The sequence below is a fragment of the Stegodyphus dumicola genome, chromosome X2 (genome assembly GCF_044657685.1).
Source record: "Stegodyphus dumicola isolate Sdum_Otavi_A_Nest chromosome X2, ASM4465768v1".
Classification (NCBI taxonomy): domain Eukaryota; kingdom Metazoa; phylum Arthropoda; class Arachnida; order Araneae; family Eresidae; genus Stegodyphus; species Stegodyphus dumicola.
The window spans coordinates 111,386,836-111,411,700 of NC_140781.1; the positions used below are offsets into that span (position 1 = coordinate 111,386,836).

At 33.8% G+C, this 24,865-nt stretch overlaps 1 protein-coding gene across 2 annotated transcripts in view; it reads left to right on the forward strand.

The window, feature by feature from the left end:
* Gmppa (GDP-mannose pyrophosphorylase A) overlaps positions 1-24,865 on the forward strand; it is a 100,302-nt gene that overhangs the window by 41,285 nt on the left and 34,152 nt on the right. For both annotated transcript variants that reach the window (XM_085809421.1, XM_085809422.1), the window contains exons 5-6: positions 8,263-8,396; positions 16,262-16,399. In XM_085809421.1, coding sequence (XP_085665547.1) covers positions 8,263-8,396; positions 16,262-16,399 — 272 coding nt within the window. The remainder of the gene's footprint in view (positions 1-8,262; positions 8,397-16,261; positions 16,400-24,865) is intronic.

Genomic DNA, 24,865 nt, shown 5'->3' on the forward strand with positions numbered 1-24,865 from the left:
TAATACTTTCATTTGGCTTGATTTTGCAATTTAAGAACTCTGAAAACAGGGACATATGTCTTGACCGATAATCTGGCTGGAAATATTTGGCAAGCGTGTTCCATGCCACTACCGGGTCATCAATTTCACATATCAAGTTTCTATATTCAGGGCTTACATTCATATAAATTAACCATAATGCCAATCGACTTCTATTTTGATAGTCGGCAATAATTTCTTTTGCAATACCCTTAACATCATCTAAATCAGGACATTTCTCAATACCTTTGACCAAAAGCCATGCATTTTTTTTTCATTTAAGACAAACTTCATATCTTTGGACCATGTAAAATAATTACATGCATCAAGTTTAGCAATATTGTGTATGACACTAACAGTAGCCATATTTGAATTTTAACAAAAATCGCCCCCCAATCTCTTAAGTCCTAAATTAACTTTAAACTTCAAAAGTCTGCACTAAAAATAACTCAGGAGCTACTGGGCCCATAACCAAAATGATGCTGAAGCAAAGTTTAAAGTTTAAAGAAATTAAACATTTAGCAGTGGTAGCAATGAAAGCTCCCTGAGTTATGTTGTGCAGACATTGAAGACAATAAAAGATTTTGAACTTAACCAATTTATTAACAATGTAATAAAAAATAAAAACACGTAAAATAAATGTCAACAATATTAGAGTATTAGGAAAAACACAACATAATCATCATTCATCAAATATTTTTACCTGTACTCCAAAACACTGGCATTCTATACAAACAAAAAACAAAAAAATGAAAATGTCCTAAATAGTGACTATGCAGCCTAAAAATAAAACTGGCTACCCATTCAATAAGTCCAAAATCAATGGTCAAGAAAACACCTGAAAAATTTAAATGTGAAAACACTTAAAACCGGCCTAACTCCGTTTGCACAAGGAGTCGTCGCCGCTCACGTATTTATAATTCCGCCCTCATTGAAGAAACATGGACGCCGCCCACGGCAGTCACTCACAGGATAGCCCCCGGAACCGAAGAACTTGAATCTGGAACCATCATCTCGCAAACTGGAATCAAGGCATTTTCCCACCGGACTGCATGCATCCCTTGAAGGGGCGCAGAAGTAGGAATGACGTCATCTCACGGCAACCAATCAGCTATCGGCTTTTCAGATGACATAAATCATGTTTCGTTTTTGCATCTCAATTAGGTTGAAACAGTCCGTTTTCAATGCAAACAGTGGCAGCAAGAAAAGAAGTAGAAGTAACTACTATATTATATTAAAATAAGGACTTAACTAAATAAACATTTCAAGCAGGAGAGATGATGCAGTAAAAGGTTTAAAAATAAGCTATATTTTCCAACAAGCTGCGAATATGCGTGTGCACGTGCGCAAAATACGTTTACGAATGCGCGTTTAATGTATAACGTACGATATAAGTTAAGCTAAAATTATCCGATTCAGTTAATGTTGCAGATTGCGTTGTTCCTTAATCTTCAAATTGGATTCGGCTTATTATTTTTTGCAGACTGTTAGAGCAATTTTATAAAAGTAAGCTTGAACTTTCGATTATGTCAAATAGAATTTCTGATATATATTTACTAATACGTAAAGGATCTACAAAGCGAAAGTATGTTTCGAAGTCCATTAAACAAAAAGTGGAATTGCTGCAAAAAATGGATAAAGGCATATCCTTTGTTTATCTTTAACGCCGCAGCGCACAATGAATTGGAAGTTGATCTGTCAGCACTATCCTTATCTTCAGGGCAGATATTTTTATTTTATTTGGCTTATAATTCCTTACTAAATGTAGTATTTCATCTCGATGTACTCCGTCTTTGATATCATTTAAATCAAATTCCTCGTCCGTATAATTCGCTTCCGATAGCGAAGAAAGTGACAGAGGTTATTGAAAACGAAAATATTTCGATTGACGAATTAGTCGGTAGACACAGCAATTATAGGACTTGAACAGCGGAACTTTGTAACTGAACAAGAAATTATGTCTGTTTATAGAATTAAAGAGAAAGTATTATCACATAAAAAACGAAGCAACTTAAACAGCTTACATTGAAAGAAATGTTTAATGAAGTAAACAAATAAATTTTAAGCTTTTTTTTTGTAAATTTTGATACACTTTAGATCGTAATTGTTCTTTATTTCATAAATTACGGTTTCATATTTTTAATTTTATAATTTCTGCATGCCATCTTACCAGATTTAAACTGATGATCTATAATCCGAAATCGCTGAAGTCCCGACGAGTCCGGATTAATGGCTTTTGACTGTATCAATGTTATAATGTTCTTTGCAAATACTTTATGGTAATATGATGCTAAATTTTAATTCTGAATTTTTTCTGAAAATTTTAATTGTAATACTTGTTTATTATAGTTTAAAATCAAAATAAAATCACCAATGTTTTATTTATATTTCCTGGTAGTTCGGTCCGAGGTTTCGAATCCTGAGAATAGGCTGGCTGCATGGGCGTTTTCGTGGTTTTTCCCATACATAACATGTATACGAACCAGTTTCCCTGAGAAGTCCTCCACGAAGGCATACCTCCTTTTAGGCAGATAGCCCTAGTGTGGTTTGCCGTAATTAAATAAACCAAACCAAACGAAACCAAACTTATTTATATTTCCCATCTTTCAAATATATTGTTCAAATTTGCTGTTATTTCTTGAAAACCAAGAGTTTGGTCAAGTACACAGCCATATTTTGAAGTATGATTATGGTGTTTGTAGCTCTTTCAAAATGTTAATCATATAAGCAGTTTACTGCAGGTATGTATAATGAATAAAATACATTGTTAAAATACCAGACATAAAAATATTAGTAGAAGTATAACTGAATACTTCTCATAGTAAAATGCTCGGAATGTAAGTTGTGAGCCATAAAAAAAAAGTTCTGATTTATACTAATGTTTTTGTGTTTTTATAGTTTATTTTGAAGTATCACCACATTATTTATTACGTGATCTTCCAACATATCTTTCAGATGAAATAGCTGGTAATTTTGTTGATGCGTTTACTTACTCAGCTTTTTTGATATATAGTTCAAAGTTTAAGTTATTGCACAGTTTGTTGTTTTGCATCATTTTAAATATTATGAATTTTACAAAGTTAATTATTTGCTTGGTTCCTAGAATATTAAAGGCCTGCAAAATTAAATGAATTTGAAAAATTAATTTAAGAAAATTGAATTTTTTTCATAAATTTTAATATTTCTATCAAATTTTTCAAAAAAAATGTTGATAATAGTCCCTATAATTTAGCTGTGTTGTATAAAAATTTTTCTGTTTAAACATGTTTTAGTGGGATTAAATAAAGGTCTTATGAGTGCCCCGTATAATTGTATATGTAGATGTGCTGTGGTCTGGGTTTCAATCTTAGCTTGCATGTAAAGTACCCAAAGTTTTTAACGCTTTAGAAAAGTATTATTGTTTTCAGCTATTTGCTTTTAGTTAAAAATAGACACTTTTTAGTTAAAAATCAGAAACATAAAAAACATGTTTTTGTCAATTGGCAATTAATAAGATTATTTAATTTCATTTATAAAAGCCTGTTTCTTATCAGCAAGTAACTAAATAAATCAATGAAGATATATTTGTTTCTAAATCTTATTTAATGTGTTACTGAGGAAAAATTCCTGTAATACAGGATGAGAATTAACTTTAATTAAAATATTTTGCACAAAATAATTGTGGATGAAGAAATGTGAAATTTTTATCATTGCATAATCCAGTTTTAAAGGTGTTTACCATGCTGTTGCATTTTTATTATAACTAAAATAATGAAATCTTAAGATGTATTCATCTTTATTAATAATATTTTAATTATTATTACATGACTGTAACAATCCAATTTAAGTCTGTTTCTTCAATGCTGTATTGCGAAGACAATATACTTTTCTTTAGCATTAACCAAGTACATTTAACAAATATGTAACATCTACCCTTCAGGGTTTTGTACAGTCCAAAAGTCCTTGATTTGAGTGTAATTTTGGTATTTTTGTGGTATGACATTTGCATCTCTTTAGTGAGACTGCCATTCAAAGTGAGAATTAACATTTTGGATGAATATAGAATTCAAACCATGCAGCTCGTAACAAAGCCATTGCAAATAGATATGAATAAGAAACAAACAATGGCCACTACGGAACAAAAGTTTCAGAATAGCTTATTGCATTTTCACATAATCTTTCAATTAAGTGTTATTAACAAAGTACAGTCTATTTGCACTGAAAATAAGGGGTTTCTTGAATTTCATCCTTAATATTAAAAGCTGTACTTTGATCTAATGCAACAAAAACACAACCTTCAAGAAGTTTGAAGTACAAAATTCATAAAGTCGATGCTTCCACTCACTGTTATCTGGAAATTCTGCATAGGGAAAGAAAAGAGGTATGAATAAGACATTTAAAAAAGGGGTTATATTCTGGGAGAAAAAATCTGCTTTAATTAAAATCTATAAATCTGGAGGAATCCACTTATTTTTGTAGAGATTTCATCTACTTCTGTTTCAGTGCTACTAGAAACAATAGAGCCTATCTATAGCATTCCTTTGGTCCAGTCAAATAGAAATAAATTTCTAAAATAGAATTTAGGGGGGGGGAGATCGATGGTGCCTGGCTGTAGAGGAAATTTTTTGGTTAGAGTTTATTAGCAAAATTTAAGTCTTATCTATCAGTTTCGATGAATTTTTCATAACTTTTAGAAAAATTGCTCTAGTTTTAATACTTTACATTTAAAATTTCCTTTTTCTTTTTTTTAAATTTTTTATTTTTAAACAGGGTTTGTAGCAGTCCATACAAGTGCTTATAAGTCCTTATATTTGAAAATAAAATATAAAGGCCCTTATAGGTGCTTACTTTTTCTTTAAAGCCCCTTATTATTTTTTTTTAGTGCTTATTTTTTGCTTTTAGTGCTTTTTTTAAATCCTTTTTTTAATGAACGCGCATTTTTTCCCCGTACCAAAGCCGAAACTAAATAAACAACTTTTATTCCTTATATGCAACGTCAGATGGTGAATCATACTCCCGGAAATTGCTTTCCCCCTTTCTCTGCATTAATGTAACCTATGGTGCGCGCGAGAGTACAGACAGGTGCACGTCATTCTATTGGTCAAAAAATTGCGAAAACGGTAGAAAATTCCGGTACATTTGGTATTCTTTCCAAATTCCAATTCGGTCCTCCCACCCAAATACACACGTTTGAATTTCTATTAAGATTTTAATAATTTGCATTCTCGTTCCACATGGTCAGTTCATATTCATGTTTATTATGATCGTTATGCTTATATTATGAGTATATGCATGAATATTTATAATAATATAGTTTCAGTAACTGGTGAAGTATAAACTTCCAAAAAATGGGCATGTTTTTACACAGATTTCTAAGGAATAATATTTGGAATGGCTTGAATAAAAGGAAAGTAATTGAATAGTCAAAATAATTTCATTTTTTTTTTCTGCTAATACATTATACAGTATGGAGGTTGAGAGGTTTGTCACTGTCCAATCTCGATTGAATAGGACAAAACGTTTTTGCGGTCTACCCAACCTAAGCGAAGATTGATTCTCTTCCGGAAATTTAAGACTGTCTGTTGAAAATTAGAATCAGAAACACCCCAGATTAATAAGTCTCTTTCTTTTCCTTTATTTAGTTCTTTATTCTTCGAATACCGGCAGCTGTTGATTCCAATTGCGTAATATCACATGTGGAAGAATTACCCCGCATGTATTGCGCAATAACGTTTGCTGTATTTTGCAGAGATAATTAATTTTGATGTTCAGTCTGAGATTTGCTTATGTTTACTGTGCTTTCTAAGCAGAATATTTCTCAGTTCCGTTGGTTTATTTTTATATGATGCACATATCAAAATGTCAAAATCTTTTATTTAGCTGAGAAATCTAAAGAACGGCTACAATCTCCCCCACTCCTCTTTTTCCAGTTACTATCCGGAATATTCGGCAATTTCCGAGTATGCACGTTAGTTAAGCTTTTACTGTTAAAGGATGACTGCATGAAGCAATTTCTCACCTTCTGATTTCAGAAATGTGCCTTTTTTTTTTTACTTAAATTACTTTGCTTGGAGTATATGTTAAAGGAAAACTGTTATGCAATGAAAATTTAGAAAATGTTCAGAATTTTGATTTAAGTTAAATTATTTAAATATTAATATGAGTCGAAAAATAAATTGTATTTATTATTATGTGCCAAATGAATGCAATTAATATGGCTTATTTATTTTCTATATTTTGAACTGAAATTTCATCATTAAATCTTGTAATATAGTTTAGTTCTGCATAGTTGTTTTTTTTTTCTCTCATTATAAACTAATTCTGTAAATTGAACTGTCATTTAAAATTAAAAAAAAAATTGTTTTCCATGGTTGAGGTGCTCATTCTCTTAACAAATATTGCATTGCTCATATTTTAAGTTACAAGTCTAATTTTTTTTTTTTTAGGTTATGCAGTTGTGTATAGTGTAATTAGACAGGTGCTTATTTTTTCCTTAAAATGTGCTTGAAAAGTGCTTATAGGTGCTTATTTTTTTAACTAAAGTGTGGCTACGAACCCTGTTAAAGGTACTAAATATTGTGGCAGTTTGGTAATTTAGATTTTGGCTCTTTTCTGTTGCGTCCTCTTTTCATTAACAAAAGGCTCAGTCAGTAATGCTAAAGGTTTGTGCGATTTCAAATTTACCGAGGTACCCTCCCTAGTGCTGGCCAGTACGAATGTTGCATGGTTGTTCTCTCTCTCTCTTCTCTCTCTGCTGTGATTTCGCGTGTAAATTTGTATTAAACAGAAGTATTGCTGCATTTGTCTAATTAAGTGGATTTACCTATTCGAATTGGTTTTTTATACAGGTTTTTGAAGTTCTGTCTATGCTCTCAACTGTGATGTCACTTGTAAATTTGCATTAAACAGAAGTATTGCTGCATTTGTCTAATTAAGTAAATTTACATATTTAATTTTTTTTTTATTTATGTTTACTATGTTATGGTCATAGTCTGTATCCCACTCTTTCTGTGTACAGTGTTCATTGTTTCGACAATAGGTGTCTCTACAGAGTCCATTTCATTGTAGAGAATTTGTGTAAAAGTTTCAAAACAATTCCATCAAAACATTGCATTGCTAGCATGGGTTATATTCATTTTGTAGAAAGGGATTTAGACACCCGTATGCCACCAAATCCTATTTAAAAAAGGAGCCTAGAAGTCATTTTTTTTTTTTTTTTTTTTTTTTTTTTTTTTTTTTTTTTTGCACGATGTGTCGTTTGAAGATAGGAAGAATGAAAATATTTAAAGAAAACTGCATTTTCTGTAGAGTGCGTCAAGTTGGATTATATTTTGGGTCATGTTTCAGTTAATCAATCACACACAAAAAAACTTTGCATAATAATAATAAGTGATTAAAAGTAGCAGTACTAGATTTATTTCTCAGGTAGTTATAAACAATTTGTAATATTTATAAATAGCTAAAATGTTTTTTTTTTTTTTTTTTCATTTCAAATACTTAACTTTTTGCCATGAATGTAATTTAATATTAAAGCAAAATAGGTTTATCTTTTATACAAACTTTATATTTTCTGTTTTATTACAGAATTTCCGTAAAAATATTTGTAACATATTGGTTAAAAATTAAATTCATCTAAAAGTAAAACTGTTATGCATTTTTAACTTGCAAATTATGTCTGAATAAATCGTGTGCACCATATTATGTATAATTTGAAACATCAGAAAGCAATTAAAATACTTGTATTATTTAAGAATTATTGTTAAAAACGTGAATAGTAATAAATGTAGACAGAGAAATGTTTAAAAAATGCAATATTTAAGACTGGAGAGTATGAATATCGAGCTATACGTGGAGAGCTAAACAATGTAGAGTGATTTAAGCTTTTTGCTAAAGTATTCGTATGAAATGTGTTTCTGTGCAGATGTATGTCACATTTTCTTGTGTTTTCAGGTTAGCTTTGCTTGAGTATAAATTTTAGTTACATTTTACCTTATTTTAACTATTATTTTTGATTTATGTTATGGAATTTCTACATTTAAAACCAGGTCCTTCTTTTGGTTTTAAATTTAAAATATACTTCTTTTTGTGGTTGGTGATATGCAGTTAAGAGGCGGCAGGATCATTGAATGTGATGATGTCAGTGAAATTACTGTGTTATTTTTAATAAAATTTAATTAAAGCAGGGACCTTTTTTTTTTTCATTTTTTTAATGGTTAAAAAATAATAATAATTTTTTTTTTTTTTTTTTTTTTTTTTTTTTTTCAGATTATGCATTATGTTGAGAAGCCTTCAACTTTTGTCAGCAATTTAATAAATTGTGGGGTCTACTTGTGTTCTGTAGATATATTTTCATATTTAGCTGCTGTGTTTAAGCAAAAGCAACAGGAATATTATTATCGGTAAGGATATATATATATATTTCTCTTCTCTAATTTTTAGTATTTTCTAGCTGTAAAGTAAAATGACTATACTGAGTGTTAGAAAATGAATGTTGAAGACTGGCTCTTGTCTTTTCCTTGTATAAAACTAAAAGGACTTGGGATATTAAAATCTCTTTGTTTATCAAGGTGAGAGAGCATTAAAAATAAGGTATTGAAACACTGCTGGAACTGTAAACATGAAAAGAACATTGATATATTTCAGATTAAGTTTTTTTCATGCATTTGTTTTGCTGGAATGGATGACTACAAAACCATATAGACTTAGATCTGTAGGCAGTTGTGGGCAATTTTTATTTACTACATTCACATTATCATGAGCAAATTATTTTGTAGAAACACACTCGATTTTCACCCCTTCCAAACATTCTTATTACTTTGTTAAAAATTCCTCATGATTTAAATGCTTATCTTTAATATTTATACAAAATCTATATTTCTTCAAAAAGTTGAGTCCTAGCATGCATGGGTGTTTTATCAACTATATGGACTTTGTGCTCATATGTACAGAATCAGACTGATATGTAGATTCATTTTCTCATGTAGAGTCAAAAGAGAGCCATATGTAGCAGATTGCACTCTATTTTCGGCACTCTATCAGATTTCAAAATAGCACCATTGGCACCAACATCCACAGTCATGTAACAAGTGGATCCATTTATTTCCTCTTCAATATTAAGTTCATAATTTCTGTTATAAAGTTATAATATCTGTAGAATACCAACAGTTAGTTTTCTACTTTCACTTCGCTTTGCAGAATAGTTGCTGACATTGAAATTGTTATGCCAATGAGAAGTTTGAGCCAACTTTGCATTAAATAATTTGTGTAGCCCTTGGCGACTAGACTTAGTTTCTAGTTTGAATTTTGTTGCTTTAAGTTACATTGCCACAAGTAGTTAGCTGATTTGTAAGCATAAGTTGTGCATTTATGTCCCAGTTCTGATTTAATAAAAAAGCTGTCTTAGAACCTTTTTCAAGACTCTATGATTCTTTCTAGATGAAGGAATAATTTGCTCTAGAACAGGAATTAGTTTATGCTACCATAACAACCCATAGTGTGTACAATTTAAATGTTGTTGGATTCAAAATTGGAAGATCTACATTTCTGTGCAGTAAGTACTTCTGTATAAAATGTGTGGACACAAATCCAGTTGCACACAAAATATACTCTTAAGTGCAAAAGTTAAACAAATATATAATACACAATATCATAGCAATGAACTCAGTCAATATGATTTAAATAAGTATGGAATTTTTAATTACCTCTAGTTTTGGCTGTGTTACTTCAGGTCTCATTTCTGCAAAGAAAGCTGTTTGAATTATGTAAGGAATGTTACTGGATTCATGAAAATTCTAGGATGTCCTCCTGAATTATATTTATATGTAGACTCATTCTCTAAATTGAGGCGAAACACATGACAAAGGCCTCAAAAATACAGGAAAATGCAGGAAGTCAGGTTACCTGAAGTTCACTATAATTATAGAATTCACAGAAATTCCAGTTTTAGGAAACGATTTTATATTGCAGCCATGTGTCAAATTTTCTCGTGCAACCCTGCTGGCTGAAAAAGAATGCATGCACCTAAAATTTTACAAGAAAATGCAATTCCAATTAATTTCATCAACAGTCTACTTAAAAAAACTGGAGTGGTCCACACCATGTACAGTTTTTTTATTATTATTATTATTTTAATAGTGAATTTTTTATCGGAAAGCTCAAATAGAGGAAGATAAAGAAAGATGCTTTAACGAATTTTATAGTATCGTTTGTATTACTGTACAATTTTTCTTGACTATACTTTTATTAACAGAGAGCCTACTTTATTCTAACTCATTGTGATAAGCCCATGATGTAAAGATTATATTCTTTTCTAAGCTTTGTTTCTTTTTAATCCTTTCTTGCATTACTTTAATGATTTCCAAAATCTAAGAAATTGAAAATTACTTGCTTTAAATTCACCTTTTGTGAGATTTCGAGCTTGCCATCACCAATTTGTTTTGCCAATAACGCCAAACTGGCTACCATTGGCATCTACTTTTGAATTTCTTTTTTTTTCTTTGTTTGCTCAATGGTAAGTTCTGAAATCAATGTTCCCTGTTACTTTTTATGTATATTTTGTATTATTACATATTAATTTTAGTTTCCATTTTAGTAAAGTGTGTCTTTCTTTTACTGTATTGGATGGTGACTTAATTTTATGTTGATTTGTTTTTATATATTTTTATTTAATTTTTGGAATTCCTCTGCATCAGGGAGACATTCAGAATGTTCAGGTAAACTATCATAATTAAATAACTTGGAATGGATCATCAGCCAATTTTGGATGAACAGAAACATGCTGTTTTTCCTGGGGGGATCTAAATGAATCAGATTTTGATTGCATTCCTTGTTCCTATATTTCGTAATTTTTGTATTTCACATATCTGTAGTAGTCTGGAATTCTGGTTTGGTGATAGTTTGTTGATATTTTGGATTTTATTGATATTGAATTTTATTTCTTTGATGCCTTTGTGAATTTGGTTCTAAATTCTGTACATTTTGTCTACAATTGATTAATTTTTCAGCAGCATATTGTGCGGAAATAATATTGGGATAGTTTTGTTTTAAAATAAAAATTCGTAATACTATTATATGTATACATTTTTAAATACAACTCTTGTGTTCCTTTCAGTTTATTATTTCATTAAGCTGCACTCTCCTGCCTCAAGCAAAAGCATGAAATGAATATTTTCACATTGAACTAGGTATATGAAGCTTGCTCTTTGTTGAGTGCAGTATGCAGATATCGAAACTTTTAGGAATGTGACTTCATTGAACTATGCACATCAGTCTCGAGGTATGCAAGTTTCTACTCTGTCAAAAAGCTTCTGTTAATGCCTTGCAGAGCCTCTTAGACTGGAAGCGAGTTATCCCTTAGTCTGAAGCAAAGGCTAGTTTGAGAGAATTTTAACATTTGTTCCCTTATCTCTGGAACAGTCAGTTGTAGATATATATATATATATATAATAATAATAATAATAATAATAATAATAAACTACAACTGTCTTGGTACAAACATGTTGTGCGTAAAATTTATAGGGATATGGTCCACTGTAACAGTCATATATCTCTCATAAAGTGATTTGGAAATGAGTCCCTGTGGCCTCACAGCTATCACAAACTCTGTGAAAGGCTTGAAGGTTTGTGTGTCCAACATCTTGCCTGCCCACATGATCAAATCTATGCTGCCATACTGCTCTCTTTCTCAGATGAGAAGTGATGGATCTCTGGTTCTCTTTAGATGAAAATACTTCAAGACTCAATCATTAGGCTGAATTAGGACTCATCTGCAAAGAGAGTGAGACTCACATATGCTTGATTCAGTGTTTAAATAAAGAAAACAGAGTAAAAATGTAAGATAATATGAAAGTTTCTGTGAATCCTTGTATTGTGGGGTCAAATCAGCTTTCCCTGCTTAATTTATTAATGGTATGGGTATTGAGTCATCCAGAAAGTTCTTTTTCATTGTCTAAGTCACCAAAACGTATTTATGTAACAACCTAGGTATGCACATGCAGCAGACGAGAGCTGTTTTCCAGCTTCAAATTTGAAAGTCATTCTGATTACTGTTTCATTTTGCTGCATTAAAGTGCAATTTTTTTCCTTGTAAGGAATTGTAATGGGACTATGGAGTTTCCCAGTTGATTAAAAAAGAAAGCATTGCATTTCTTCTGAAAAATGGCATTTTGCCCAACAGCAGAAAATGCAATGTTCCTATTTCATGAAGTTGTACTTCTTAAACAGTAGAAATTTTTGCACATTGCTGAATGAATATAATTTTGTGGCGTTTTCTGAAGCTAAAACAGATCAATGCGTGCATGGGGAGAACAAGTATTTTATTATGGATATTTTTGCATTTTTTATTTTGTTAATTGCTTTTTCTTAAAGCATCACCATTTCTAAAACAGATGTTATTTTTCACGTCTTAGCTTGGTGAAAAATTAGTTGCCGATTTTTCAGGAGAGGGGATGTGTATAATTAGTAGCAAAAATTTGATTGAATTACATGAGCACCATTTTTTCTATGACTTTTTGGCGTCTCTTCAGCAGCTGGTAAATTCCTTTTTTTATAGTTTATTTATTTGAAAGAAATTATTGAGGTACTCTTTGAGACAGTGTCCAAAGAAGTTATTTCCAGATAGTTTAGGAATTTTGGAATAGCCTAAAGAGATGAAATCCAATGGGCAAGGTCTGGTGAATATGGAGGGAGTGACACAAAACATCTCAGCCATACACAGTATTCATTTTATTTTATTACATTCATTGAAGCCAGGCATTGTCAGGATGGAAGGTACAACCTCAATGATTGGTCAGTTCTGGGCGCACTGCTTAAATTTCTGGTTTTAAAAGTGTCATTTGGGAACAGTATTTTTATGATTTTGTCTGATTTGGTAGCAGTAATTTATAGTATACAATTCCTTTGTAATCGCATCATATTCAAAACATTACCATTTTTGGTTCAGAGCTCCCTCTGGATGTTACTGAAGGAAGCTTTTCTGACTATTCCATCATGTTTTTCATGTAACATTTATTCCATACATTTCATCTGTGATAATGAGCCATTTCAAAAAACGAGTTTGGGCAGGTATATTTTGCTGTGGTAAAATGTGGGATACCCATACATCATAGTGGCTTATATACCTAATCTTTTTCAAATGATCATCTACAGAAGGTTTTGGAACATTTGGATTGTCTGATAGTTCCTGAACAGTATAAAACTTATTTTAAACCATAGCTTCTTTTAATAGGTCCATATTTACAGAGGATGGTCATCCTGAGTAAGCACCACCTTTGAGGTAAAAATTGCCACGCTTAAATTCTCAAAACCACCATCGAATTGTGTCATCTGAAGCAGTAGTTTCCATAAACAGTACAAATTTTATGAAGACTCTGATTAGTATGTATGTTTTTTTAATAAAAGAGCAAAATATTATAAAATTAGTTTTTGGATTCTCTATTCTTAACACGTGCTGAAAGAAAAATTGCATTGTAACACATATTAGAATTATTCAGTGTGAGCAGAAGAGTTGCTATTTAAACATCTGCTTCCATCTAGGTTACTCCTTGTCAGTAGTACCATAATAAGCAGAAAGCACAGCTGAATATAAAAAAACAGCAGAACTTTTCGAATGCCCCAGTACACAATATAAGTATAAATGTTAGCAACTTTCCTGATTTGGGCTGTTGTTCTGCAAAAATGTTAACTAGACAACATTAAATTCATATACAGAGGCACAATATAGTACTTAAAGGATAAGGAAAGTATAGTAACAAAAAAAGTGTAGGTCAAATGCCCCCAAGTACCGAACAAATAGAAAAAGACTCTATCGATAGAATGACATTTGTACAAAAAACTGTCTGGAAAAAAGGGAGAGCAACAAACCAAAAAGCCTTAGTAAGGGATATTACCTCCCCTAACTGCAATGATTGTGTTATACCATCTGTCATACTCACCACCAGATAGTCTATAATTCTTGGTGGCCCACAGTGGCTGAGCTGTTAAGTCGCTGAACACTTGTAGTTCGATCCGGGGGTCAAATCCCAATGAACAGGTTGAGTGCATGAACATTTTCATGGTTTTTGTCATGTGTATGTGAGCCAGTTTTTCTTAGAAAATACTCCACAAAAGGCATCCCTCCTCTCATAGGCAGGTAGTCCCCAAGTGCTTAATGATAATTAAATAAACCAAACCAATCCCATTTTTCAAGGAGCATCTATTTCATTTGTTTGATGTTCTCTGAAAGGTAAGATGGTGCTGCCAGGCATCTCCTTAAAGTATCCCACACATAGTCAATGGGATTTAAATCAATGGAACATGCTTGCCAATCCATTTCATTGATATCCTCACCTTCCAGGATCTCCACAACATGAGTCCTGTGTGGTCATGCATTGTCATCCATAAAAAACAAAATCAAGATCCAATGACAGACATTCCAAAAAAGATGCGCCTTGGGGAAGATAATTCTTCACAGTAACAATCTCCGGTAATTGAGCCTCTTTCAAAAGTGTGAAGCTCCATCCATCTTTTCATTATAACAGCTCTCCCTACAAGCATGCGAGGGCCACCCCAGTGGTCTCTTTCCCTGATGTTAGTGGGATGAAAACATGTTTCTACCTCTCTCCATATCAACTGGCACCGAGAATCATTTGTCAGATTGAAACAACTTTCTTTGGTAAAGAGGGCATAACTCCAGTGATGAAGTGTCCACTCTTTGTCTTCTTTACACTTCTGTAAGGGGTGCTGCCAAAGGGCTGCTGTCAGCGGTATGTAGTTTTTAGAACACTGGGCAAATAGGCTACCTTTGTGAAGTTGTCTGGCCACTGTAAATGGTGGCACATGTTGTCTCTTTGCCATTTGCAGCTGCTGAGCAATGTTGTCTGCTGTCTAGTTTGATCTCTTTTTTTACCTGCAGGATGATATTTGTCATCAGTCACTGATGTTTTCATTGGCTAGCCAGCATCAACCTTTCCTACAGCTGTACCTGTCATTTGGGAGGCTTTCCAAGCTTGTCAAATAATACTTTTATCAGTTCCAAACTCTTTAACTAGACATGTAAAATTATTCTCTTCTTTAAGCTTGCCAATCATTCTACCTAGTATAAAGGTGTCCTTGTGATTTCTTGTAACCATACTGCACATACAGCCTCTCTTTCATTTGTAGAAGATTGCATGGAAACACACCTTCCTTTCTTCTTTTTAAGTTGCCCTGCACTCTGCCGACTTCTCATGCTTTGTATATATACTGACATACCCTGTAATATCATGGTGCTGAGGTTTGTATATGCATCACCTTTCTGCTGAGTTAGCTTTTCATTGTACTGATCCTAAAAATTTCTTTTCAACAATTTTATGGTTGTATGCTAAAAATGAATTTATTGCTTACTTTTTGCCTATTAGTGTGTATATCACATAGGTTTAATGTTATGGCAGGTGAAAAAGCCTGCACTAAACCAGAAATTTCTCTTGTTATGCTATAACGAATTATACTTCAAGCTGGATATTTTTTGTTCTCAAAAATTAGGACTATTTAGTAATAACAGCTTGAAGTAGTTCTGAGTTAATAATTCATTTAATTGACAGGCTTGGAATAAATAAATTTCACTTAGTAAATTACTAAAAAATCATAAATGATTAAATCTTAATTTTGAAATTAAAGATGAGAAAGTTGCATTTTGCTTTCTTTTTCTCCTACTAATTTAATTATTTATTTTATTATTGAGATTAATAAGAGACATGTTCATAAGAAAAGAAGAAATGTGCTACATAGAAAGATTTTGAATTGGTGTTTCTTGCAAAAATTTTATGTAAATGCACTTGTAAGAAGGAAAGGTTTTTGTTTCTAATGAACTGTAGTCACTGAAAATGGATAGTCTTTTTAAATGGACTAGGTAGATTTTTCTTGCTTATGTTTATGATTTTTTTTAATTTTTGAATAAAAAAACTCACACCCTTATTAAGTTTTTATGTATGTATGATTATCAAAGTATCCTAATTATGGATTTACCACTTATATCATTCAAAAAAATCATCATAAATTTTAAAAAGTCAATTTTGGTAAAATTTTAAAATATACAGCTTAAAAAAATAATTCCAGCTTATAATGTATTTTTTAAACATTTTATATAAAATTTTCACAGTATATTTTTGCTCTCATTTGGGATTTTTTTAAATGAAAGTAAAAATACCAGAACTAGATGAATTTTATCAAAGGTAGGAAGGGCTCTACAAATTTTAATTCATACTGATTACTGGATTATGATGCTCTTTTTTTTTTTTTTTTTTTTAAGCGATGAACCGCTGGATATAACAGGAAGTGGAAAAGATTGTATCAGATTAGAACAAGATATATTAATGCCTCTTGCTGGAAATGGGAAACTCAGGGTTTTTAATAGCTTCAGATGGTGGAGTCAGATAAAAACTGCTGGGTATGTATCTTAAATATCCATTTATGAATTTTTTCTTTTTATTGTTACAATAAGTGTATTTGTTTAACTCTTTTTTAAATTCTTGGAATTTTTGCTATTAATCATTAACTCACAATACTTTTAAGCATAATGTAGGCAGTTTTCATAAGTTCTTGTAAGGTAAAGTATTTCCCAGAACTAAGCTACCCAGACGGTATAGTGGTTAGGGAAGCCAACTGCGATACCAAAGGGCCCGGAGAAGATATGGATGTAAATTGTCTGTCCGCTCATAGGAGGTAATGGTGGCCACCTATTATGTGTTTCCACAATAAAATAGCTACTACTTTTGGCCTAAGGGGTGGTCAATGCTGAAAAAAGGCAAGTGCCTGCCATTCGGGAGGAAAAAACAAGTATTTCTGTGAAGTGCTCAGACACCTTTTGTCTCTGAAAATGATGGCAAGAATATAAATGGGTCAAACAAACTACGAGGGCAATCCCAAAAAAAAGGTCTCCTATTTTTTGGGGACGTACAGAAAGTTTTAATACGGTTGTTGGCAACATTGTTATGAGTGGTGCCTTCTCCGCTACCACATAAGCACGCAGGCGCTTCGCTAGGATGCTCAGTCTTGGCTTGGCAGCCATTCGAAATGGAGCTCCCGATAAACGTTGCCGCGGAGTGTGCACAGTTATTCGATTTTTGAATGCAAAAGGTGTTAAACCGTTTGAAATTCACCGCCTATTGACGGAAGTGTATGGACAGTCGTGCATGGATGTCAAAAACGTTCGCAAGTGGTGTAGAGAGTTTACAGCCGGTCCTACTGAAATTCATGACGAAGAAAGGAGCGGGAGGCCGTCAATTGCCGACGAGACAATCGCAAAAGTTGAGGAACTCATGCGTAAAGATCGGAGGATCACTCTGGATGCTCTCTGCATTTTGGTTCCTGAGGTTTCCAGAAGCACCATCCACAGGATTTTAACGGAAAAGTTGCAATATTGGAAGGTGTGTGCAAGGTGGGTGCCATATATGCTGACAGAAGACCACAAACGGCAACGGGTTGATTCTTCCCGCGAATCTCTTCGCCACTATGGAGACGAAAAGGACAACTTCTTGGACTCGATTGACGCTTCCTGAAGGGCATGGCGGCAAGCTGGTATGACATGGGCATTGTAAAACTGCCACAGCGTCTACAAAAATGCATCGACCGAAATGGCGATTATGTTGAAAAATAAAGCATTCTTCAATCTTTAAAGTGATGTTGCAATTATAGAAAATAAACGGTTCTTTGTATATCTAAAAATATATAGACCTTTTTTTGGGGATTGCCCTCGTATAAAAATATTATTTTATTTCAGGTATTAATTTTTTTTTGCGTGCGTGAGTGAGTGAGTGAGTGCTTACACTATCATCCATCTGAGTGAGTGATATTTTTTCTGTAATTGAAATAAATAGCTCAGCTGATATTTGCATGAAGAGAAAAAGATGCTGCAGAAATAATCTCGCACTTACTATTTTATGAAATTAAAAAAAAAATTCTGGTGTTTTGTTTGATTACTATTTACTTTAAAAATGGAGTTTAATCTTTTTCTTACGAGTTTCTAACTTGTGGCCTGATTTCCCCCCCCCCTCCGATTTACCTTATACTACTTATTTTAGCTCTTATTTTATTTAAACTTTTATTTTTGAATTGTATATTCAAAATTTTCCTAAGTATATTTGAAAGTCTGCAAGTGTGGGTTTTGAGAAGCTGTTTCTAATATTTAAAGGCAGTTATGCAGCCACTAGAGGCACACTTTAATAGCAGAATGCTTATGCTTAAGGCCATTACTTAAGCAGAATTTAAAATTATTTTGAAGGTTAAATTTTGTGCTGATAATTTTTAATTCCATTTTGAACTAGCAACATATTTGTGCTAACATTTTACAAGGTCAGTAAAATCGTACCTTTTCAGTTGGTGACGTATATTTTGTAGAGTTTGGCTTGCTTTAGGAGCATAAACTAGTTCCACTCTCTTAACAGATCTAGAGCAGATTATCACTGTGTCTGAATTAACTATAGAGACCTTGAAAAGTTAAAATAACCTTTTTATTAAAACAGAACTTTTATATAAATGCACATATCGTGCTTACACTATCATCCTTCTGACAATTGCAACTAATGTAGTCAGACTCAAAATTTAAACTGAGTCTAGTAGTTGAAGTCAACACAGTTGAATTTCATTTTAAGTTGGCTCAAAACTTTAACCACCATTACAATTTAAGTGCTGGCAGTTATAACACAAAGCTCAGAACAGAGAGAGTCAGAGCTGCAGAGTAATGTGGCCTCAAGAGGCGGAAACATGCTCTATCTTACAGATCAAAAACCTTTGTTTAAATACTTCCTGATTTGCATTCTGGTGAACAAAAAGAAAGGAGAAATTATAGTAAAGCCTGAAATTAGAAATAACTGGTTAATTCTGCTATGTTCTATCATTGAAATTAAGTTCACGTTTTGAAGTTAATTCTGGTCTTCAACTTGTTTAATTCATCATTGCCAATAATTATTTACTTATCCCAGTATTCAGAATTTTTATTTCTCGTGGATTTTAAGAAATATGACTAAAGTTTTTATTTCTTTTACTAAAGTATCCAGCAGACTTAATTATTATTATTCACTGGATTAACAAATATACCGCATTGTTATTAAAGTTCTGCTTTGAGTGTAAAGGCATGTAGTCTTTAGTTATTTTAATATTTTGGCAGTATTCTTTCTACTTCTCAGAAATGCTATGAAAGTAAAATAGTCATCTTTCTTCTGTCATCCATATAATGTTGCTTTATTACATTAAAAACTTCTATAATGCTTCAAGTTAATCATTTCAACATTTTTTTATCTTTTGCTGTGTAAATTAAGCATTTGCTTTGTAAAAGTGGCCATAATAACAAAATCTTCAAATAGGGATATTCTAGGAAAGCTTTATTGAAGCATTCAAGGAGACGATATTTCAGATATTGACTATTGCTTTGATGCAAAGTACTTTCATAAACTTACATGTTGTACACATACAATAAAAAAAAAATTTTATTTATAATTCTGTAATTTCTAATTTGTGTTTCTCTTTCCCCACCAGTAACCAAGTGGTTAAAATTGCTGAGTGCTTTGAGTGCTGGTAGTTAAACTATGGAATTCATGCAAATAGGCTGATTGTATGGCTACTTTTCATGCTTTTCTCCATGTTTCATGCCCCTCAGGGGCTCACTTTCTGTGAGTATAGGTGTGGCAATCCCGAGGTACCCTAGCCCTGGAGCCCTTAGTGATCTTTCCTCCTTTCCTTTTCACCTCTCCTTCTCTGTGCTATTTCTATTTCTTCCACCCTTGTGGTTTTCCTTTTCAGAGGCTCAGGCTGAAAGTGAGAAAGTGGCTGAAAGCACTTGGTTGTCCCTGCTAGTGTCAATCGGCTGGTCACTTGTCCTTAAGGGCAGTTGGAGATAAGCTTTTGGGAGTTCCTGCTTTCGGGAGAGCTGACTGTGGGGGCTTCAGATTGCGTATAAACCCGGTTAACCCTGGTGCAGTTTTCTGCATCCCCTTGTTGGACTCCATGGTGGGCGGGGCTGCCAGGTCTGAATCATTTTGCCTTTTGATATGGAAACCTTAAACCAACATAATTCATCTGAAAATGTTTCAATTTTAAACAAAAAATTAAAAACAAATGTAAAAATGTAAAATTCTCAAGAAATAAAATCATTGCCTCATTTGTAGTTCTGACTAACACAACAGGCAAAATTTAAAAAATGTCACTCATTTATATACATAAACTTATGCATTCCTGTGCTGGTGAGCCCAAAAACATCAAGCGACTTTGCTCGGGTGATCTTCTAATTGAACCTTATCCGCTTTAAAGAAACTAGGAGCTGTCATGATAGAGGCCTCAGCTTGTAAAACCCTTAACTATATTCGCAGAATAATGTCTGAATTTGATCTGCTGGACGTCTTGGAGGAAGAATTTGTAACTGAGCTCTCTGCCCAAAATGTCTGTGCTGCTAAGCGAATCAAGATGCGCAAAGATGGTCCAGTGGTAAATACCCAAAACGATATCCTGACCTTCAACATGCCTGATTTGCCAAAAAAGTGTAAATGCCAGGTATCTTCATTGCCCAGTAAGACCATACATCCCAAACCCCATGCGATGTTTCCAGTGCCAGTGCTTTGGCCACTCAAAAATGTCCTGTTGAGGCAAACCCACGTGTGCTCACTGCTCCGTAAAGGACCATGACAGTGATAATTGCAATGCTGTGCCACTGTGTGTCAGTTGTAAAGGGGAGAACGCAGCATTCTTTCGCTGTTGTCCTAAATGGAAAGCTGAGAAGGAAGTACAGTTCCTGAAGATGACCAAAAACATAACATATGCAGAAGCTAGGAGAATTATGTGTAGTACACAGCCACATTTAAACCTTTCATATGCTGATGCTGCAAAACAATTCAAAACAGTTGGCGTCCAAACTAAAGCAATCCATGTAAAAAGACAAATAATAAACTAGAAAAAGCCTCTAAAATAACAGTAATATAATGCAGGAAAGAACAAACTAACAAAACCTAGCGCTTCTCAAAACAAAACAACAGGCATAATAAATACCAAGAACAAATCAGTAGAAAATAATCCCACATCATCTAGTCAAACAAAAGCAGTGAAACAATCCAAAACATTTATTGTTAAGCATAGGAATCGAAGTGACAGTTCACTCGAAAGTGTGAGCTCTGACTTTGATGATATGCAAGTTGAAGCTGGACTGAAACTTCCAAAAACTCTCCTTCCTTGTCTAACAAAGAAGCAACATCAGAGAAATAAATTTTCAGAATGGCCAACATTATCTCATGGAAATGTCATGGTTTCCACCAGAGTCTCTCGAATATCAAGAACATAATTGATGAGCATGAGCCAGTTTGCTTCGCTTTGCAGGAAACACATCTCAAAGCCAATCGAAAAGCCAAACTTAGATTTTCATTTATGAGGAAGGACAATGTTGTTAGTGAACGCGTCTGTGGGGATGTAGGCCTTCTCACCTCGCATGACTATCCGTCGACTGTCGTTCTGTTAGCAACATCGCTTCATGCGGTTGCTATACAGATTAATTTTAAAGGATTAGTTTTTGTTGTTTCCATATATCTGCCTTTGAATGAAACTATGGATCAGAGAGAACTGGATAAGTTGATAGAGCAGCTGCCAGAGCCGTTTATTATTATTTGAGACTTCAACGGATATAGTTAGGTTTGGGGAAGTAGTGATATAAATCCTCGAGGTAGGCAAATTGAGCAGTTGATTGAAGATCATTACCATTGTCTCCTCAATAATGGTCAGGATACCTACTTCCATGAGCCAAAAAGGACGTTTCACGCTCATGATCTTGCCATCTGTTCACCATCTCTGTTGCCCTTCTGCACATTTAGTGTTGGAGATGATCCTCACAACAGTGATCATTTCCCTATATTCGTAACATTTACAAAAGAAGAACAAATCCCGTTATAAGACCCTCATATTTTATATTTGAAAAGGCGGACTGGGAACTTTTCTCCTCTCTCGCCCAACTTACAAAAGAAGTTGTGAATGATGTGCCGGTCAAGAACGCAGGGAAAGCTGTTACTGAAATTATCATCCAAACAGCTACACCCTCTATACATTTGAGCTCTCCAAAGTCTCCAAAATACACAAAACCATGGTGGAACCACAAATGCTACGAAACTCTGAGAACACAGAGAAAAGCTTGGAGACATTTTCGAAAATGTCCCACTTTATCATTGCTTTCAAAAAAGGCGAAAGCAAATGCACGAAAAGTGTGACAGCAGAGTAAGAGGGATTTCTGAATATCGTATGTGTCTGGAATAATGCTTTCAACACCCAGTAAACGAGTATGAGAAGGAGAAAAGCATGTGGAATATACTGAGACCACTCACTTTCCATCCTGGAAAAAGATGGCGAAGCTATCAGTACTGTGGAAGAAATTGCTAATGCTCTTGGTGAAATATTTGCAGCAACCTCTAATGGTCACAATTATTCACAGTCATTTCTGTCCACTAAGCAACGTGCTGAAACTATCCGCTTCAAGTTCAACTGTGACAACTTGGAGCCTTATAACGGTGAATTTTCCCTCCTAGAACCAAGGAGAGCTTTGTTACAGATACATTGGCCATGCCTGGGTCCAGCTGGCATTAGTTACAAAATGCTGAAGCATTTTTCCTGTAAGTCATTGAAAGCCCTTCTCACTTTATATAATTGGGTGTGGAAGGAGCATAATTTTCCCAATGCATGGAAGAAAGCTGTTGTCATTCCTATACCTAGGCCAGGGAAAGATCCGAAGAATCCCAAAAAATAACGTACCGATCACTCGTACAAGCTGTGTTTGCAAGCTTTTTAAGAAAATGGTGAACTGTTGCTTAGTCTATTATTTAGAAATTAATAAAGTAATTTACCCATATCAAAGTGGTTTCCGTAAAAGCAGAACGACTATTGATAATGTGCTACATTTGGAAACCTCCATTCGTAAAGCCTTTGTCAAAAAAAAAATCTAGTGTCTGTTTTTTTATATAGAAAAGGCATACAATAAGACATGGAGGCATGGGATTTTGCTTGATCTCTACACCATTGGATTACGCAGGCAACTTGCCGATATATTTGCAAAATTTCTTGAAGGGTAGGACTTTTCAAGTGAGAATTGGCTCTGTAATCTCGTATGTATTTTCTCAAGAAGAGGATGGGCTTCAAGGCTGTGTACTAAGCATTATAGTTCAGCTTAAAAATCAACTGTGTTCTAAAAGAACTCCTATGGTTTCAGGTTCCTTATATGTTGACGATCTTCACATTTGTTGTCAAGGTACAGACATGAGATATGTAGAGAGGCAGCTGCAATAGGATATAGCTCTTAATAGGATCCAGGAATTGTCAAAGAAAGAAGGCTTTAGTTTTTCTAAACAGAAGACTGTATGCATACATTTTTGCAGGAAGCGCAACCTCCATCCTGAGCCTGAGCTGTATTTTGAAGGATCACTGATTCCAGTAGAACCCGAAGTAAAATTTTTAGAAGTGATGTTCGACCAGAAATTGACTTTCTTTCCACATATCCTGTAAGGAAGAAGTCTTGTAGGACACTGAATCTTTTGAAAGTCCTGGCGAACAACTCCTGGGGCAAGGACCATTCATTGTTACTCCTGATCTATAGAGCACTTATACGCTCCAGACTAGATTACGGGTGAATTGTTTATGGTTCTGCACGCGCCTTCCATGTTACTAAAACTAGATCCTATACACCATCAGGCTCTGTGTATATGCTCTGGTGCGTTTAGAACGTCTCCTGTCCAGAGTCTGTACGTTGATTGTTATGAGCCATCGCTTCAGTTAAGCCGTGAGCAGTTGTCTCTCTGCTGCTATTTCAACGCTTTGTCACTTCCTGACCATCCAAATCAGGTTTCTTTCATGGATGACAGTTACAAAAATTTTTTTTGAGGCCCGTCCATTGTATGTGCCTTATTTCTGTCTTAGGGTTCACTCACTAATCGAGAAATACCGCATGTCAGATAGCAGCACCCAGGCAGTAAAGCATTTCAAAATCCCACCCTGGGAAGATGGTCAGATTCAGCTTCTTGAGGTTTTTCAATATTTTGGTAAAAGAGATACTAACGAGTTTGTATACAGACAACTTTTTTCTGACCACTGGCGCAAATACAGTACTTACATTCCTGTATTTACGGATGGGTCGAAAGCAATAGGACATGGTGGTGCATCCTTTGTTATTGAACATTTGCATGAGCGTGCTCCGTCTTCTCCTCAGAATTAAATGCGATTTATTATGCACTTTCATTTATTTCTAAGCTACGTCGAAGATAATTTATATTTTATGCAGGCTCGTTTAATGCTCTAAAATCTTTAGGATCATTTTATAATGCTCAAAACCCCATCATTTTTGACATTTTATGTTTGAATTTGAAATTACTGAGCCGTGGCTATGACATTTTTTACTGTTTGGTTCCAGGACATGTGGGTATAAAAGGTAATGAGCTAGCAGACATTACAACGAAGTCAGCAGTTCACCTATCAGATCAGCTCGTTCCATCTAATGACATCCGTAAAGTCATTAAGCAGAGGGTATTAGTCAAATGGCAGCAGCACTGGGATGTCCAGCTAGATAGTAAGCTAAAAAAAATCAAACCTAAAGTTGAATGTTGGGACCCCACTAGGAACCGAAAAAAGAAAGTTTTGTTAACTCGCCTGAGAATCTGTCAGTTGCGCATTACTCACAGTTATTTATTAAAAGCGAAGAGTGAACCGGCATGCTCGCATTGCAATGCTGTAATATCAGTTTGTCATTTTTTAATAGACTGCCCATATTTTAAAAAACTTTGTTTCAAATATTTTAACAAATGTGACTTACCTCTAGAACATATTATTAGGAACGAGTTCAATCCCAATTTGTTTCAGTACCTGAAAGAGACTGGCATCTATTATTTAATTTGATTTGTTT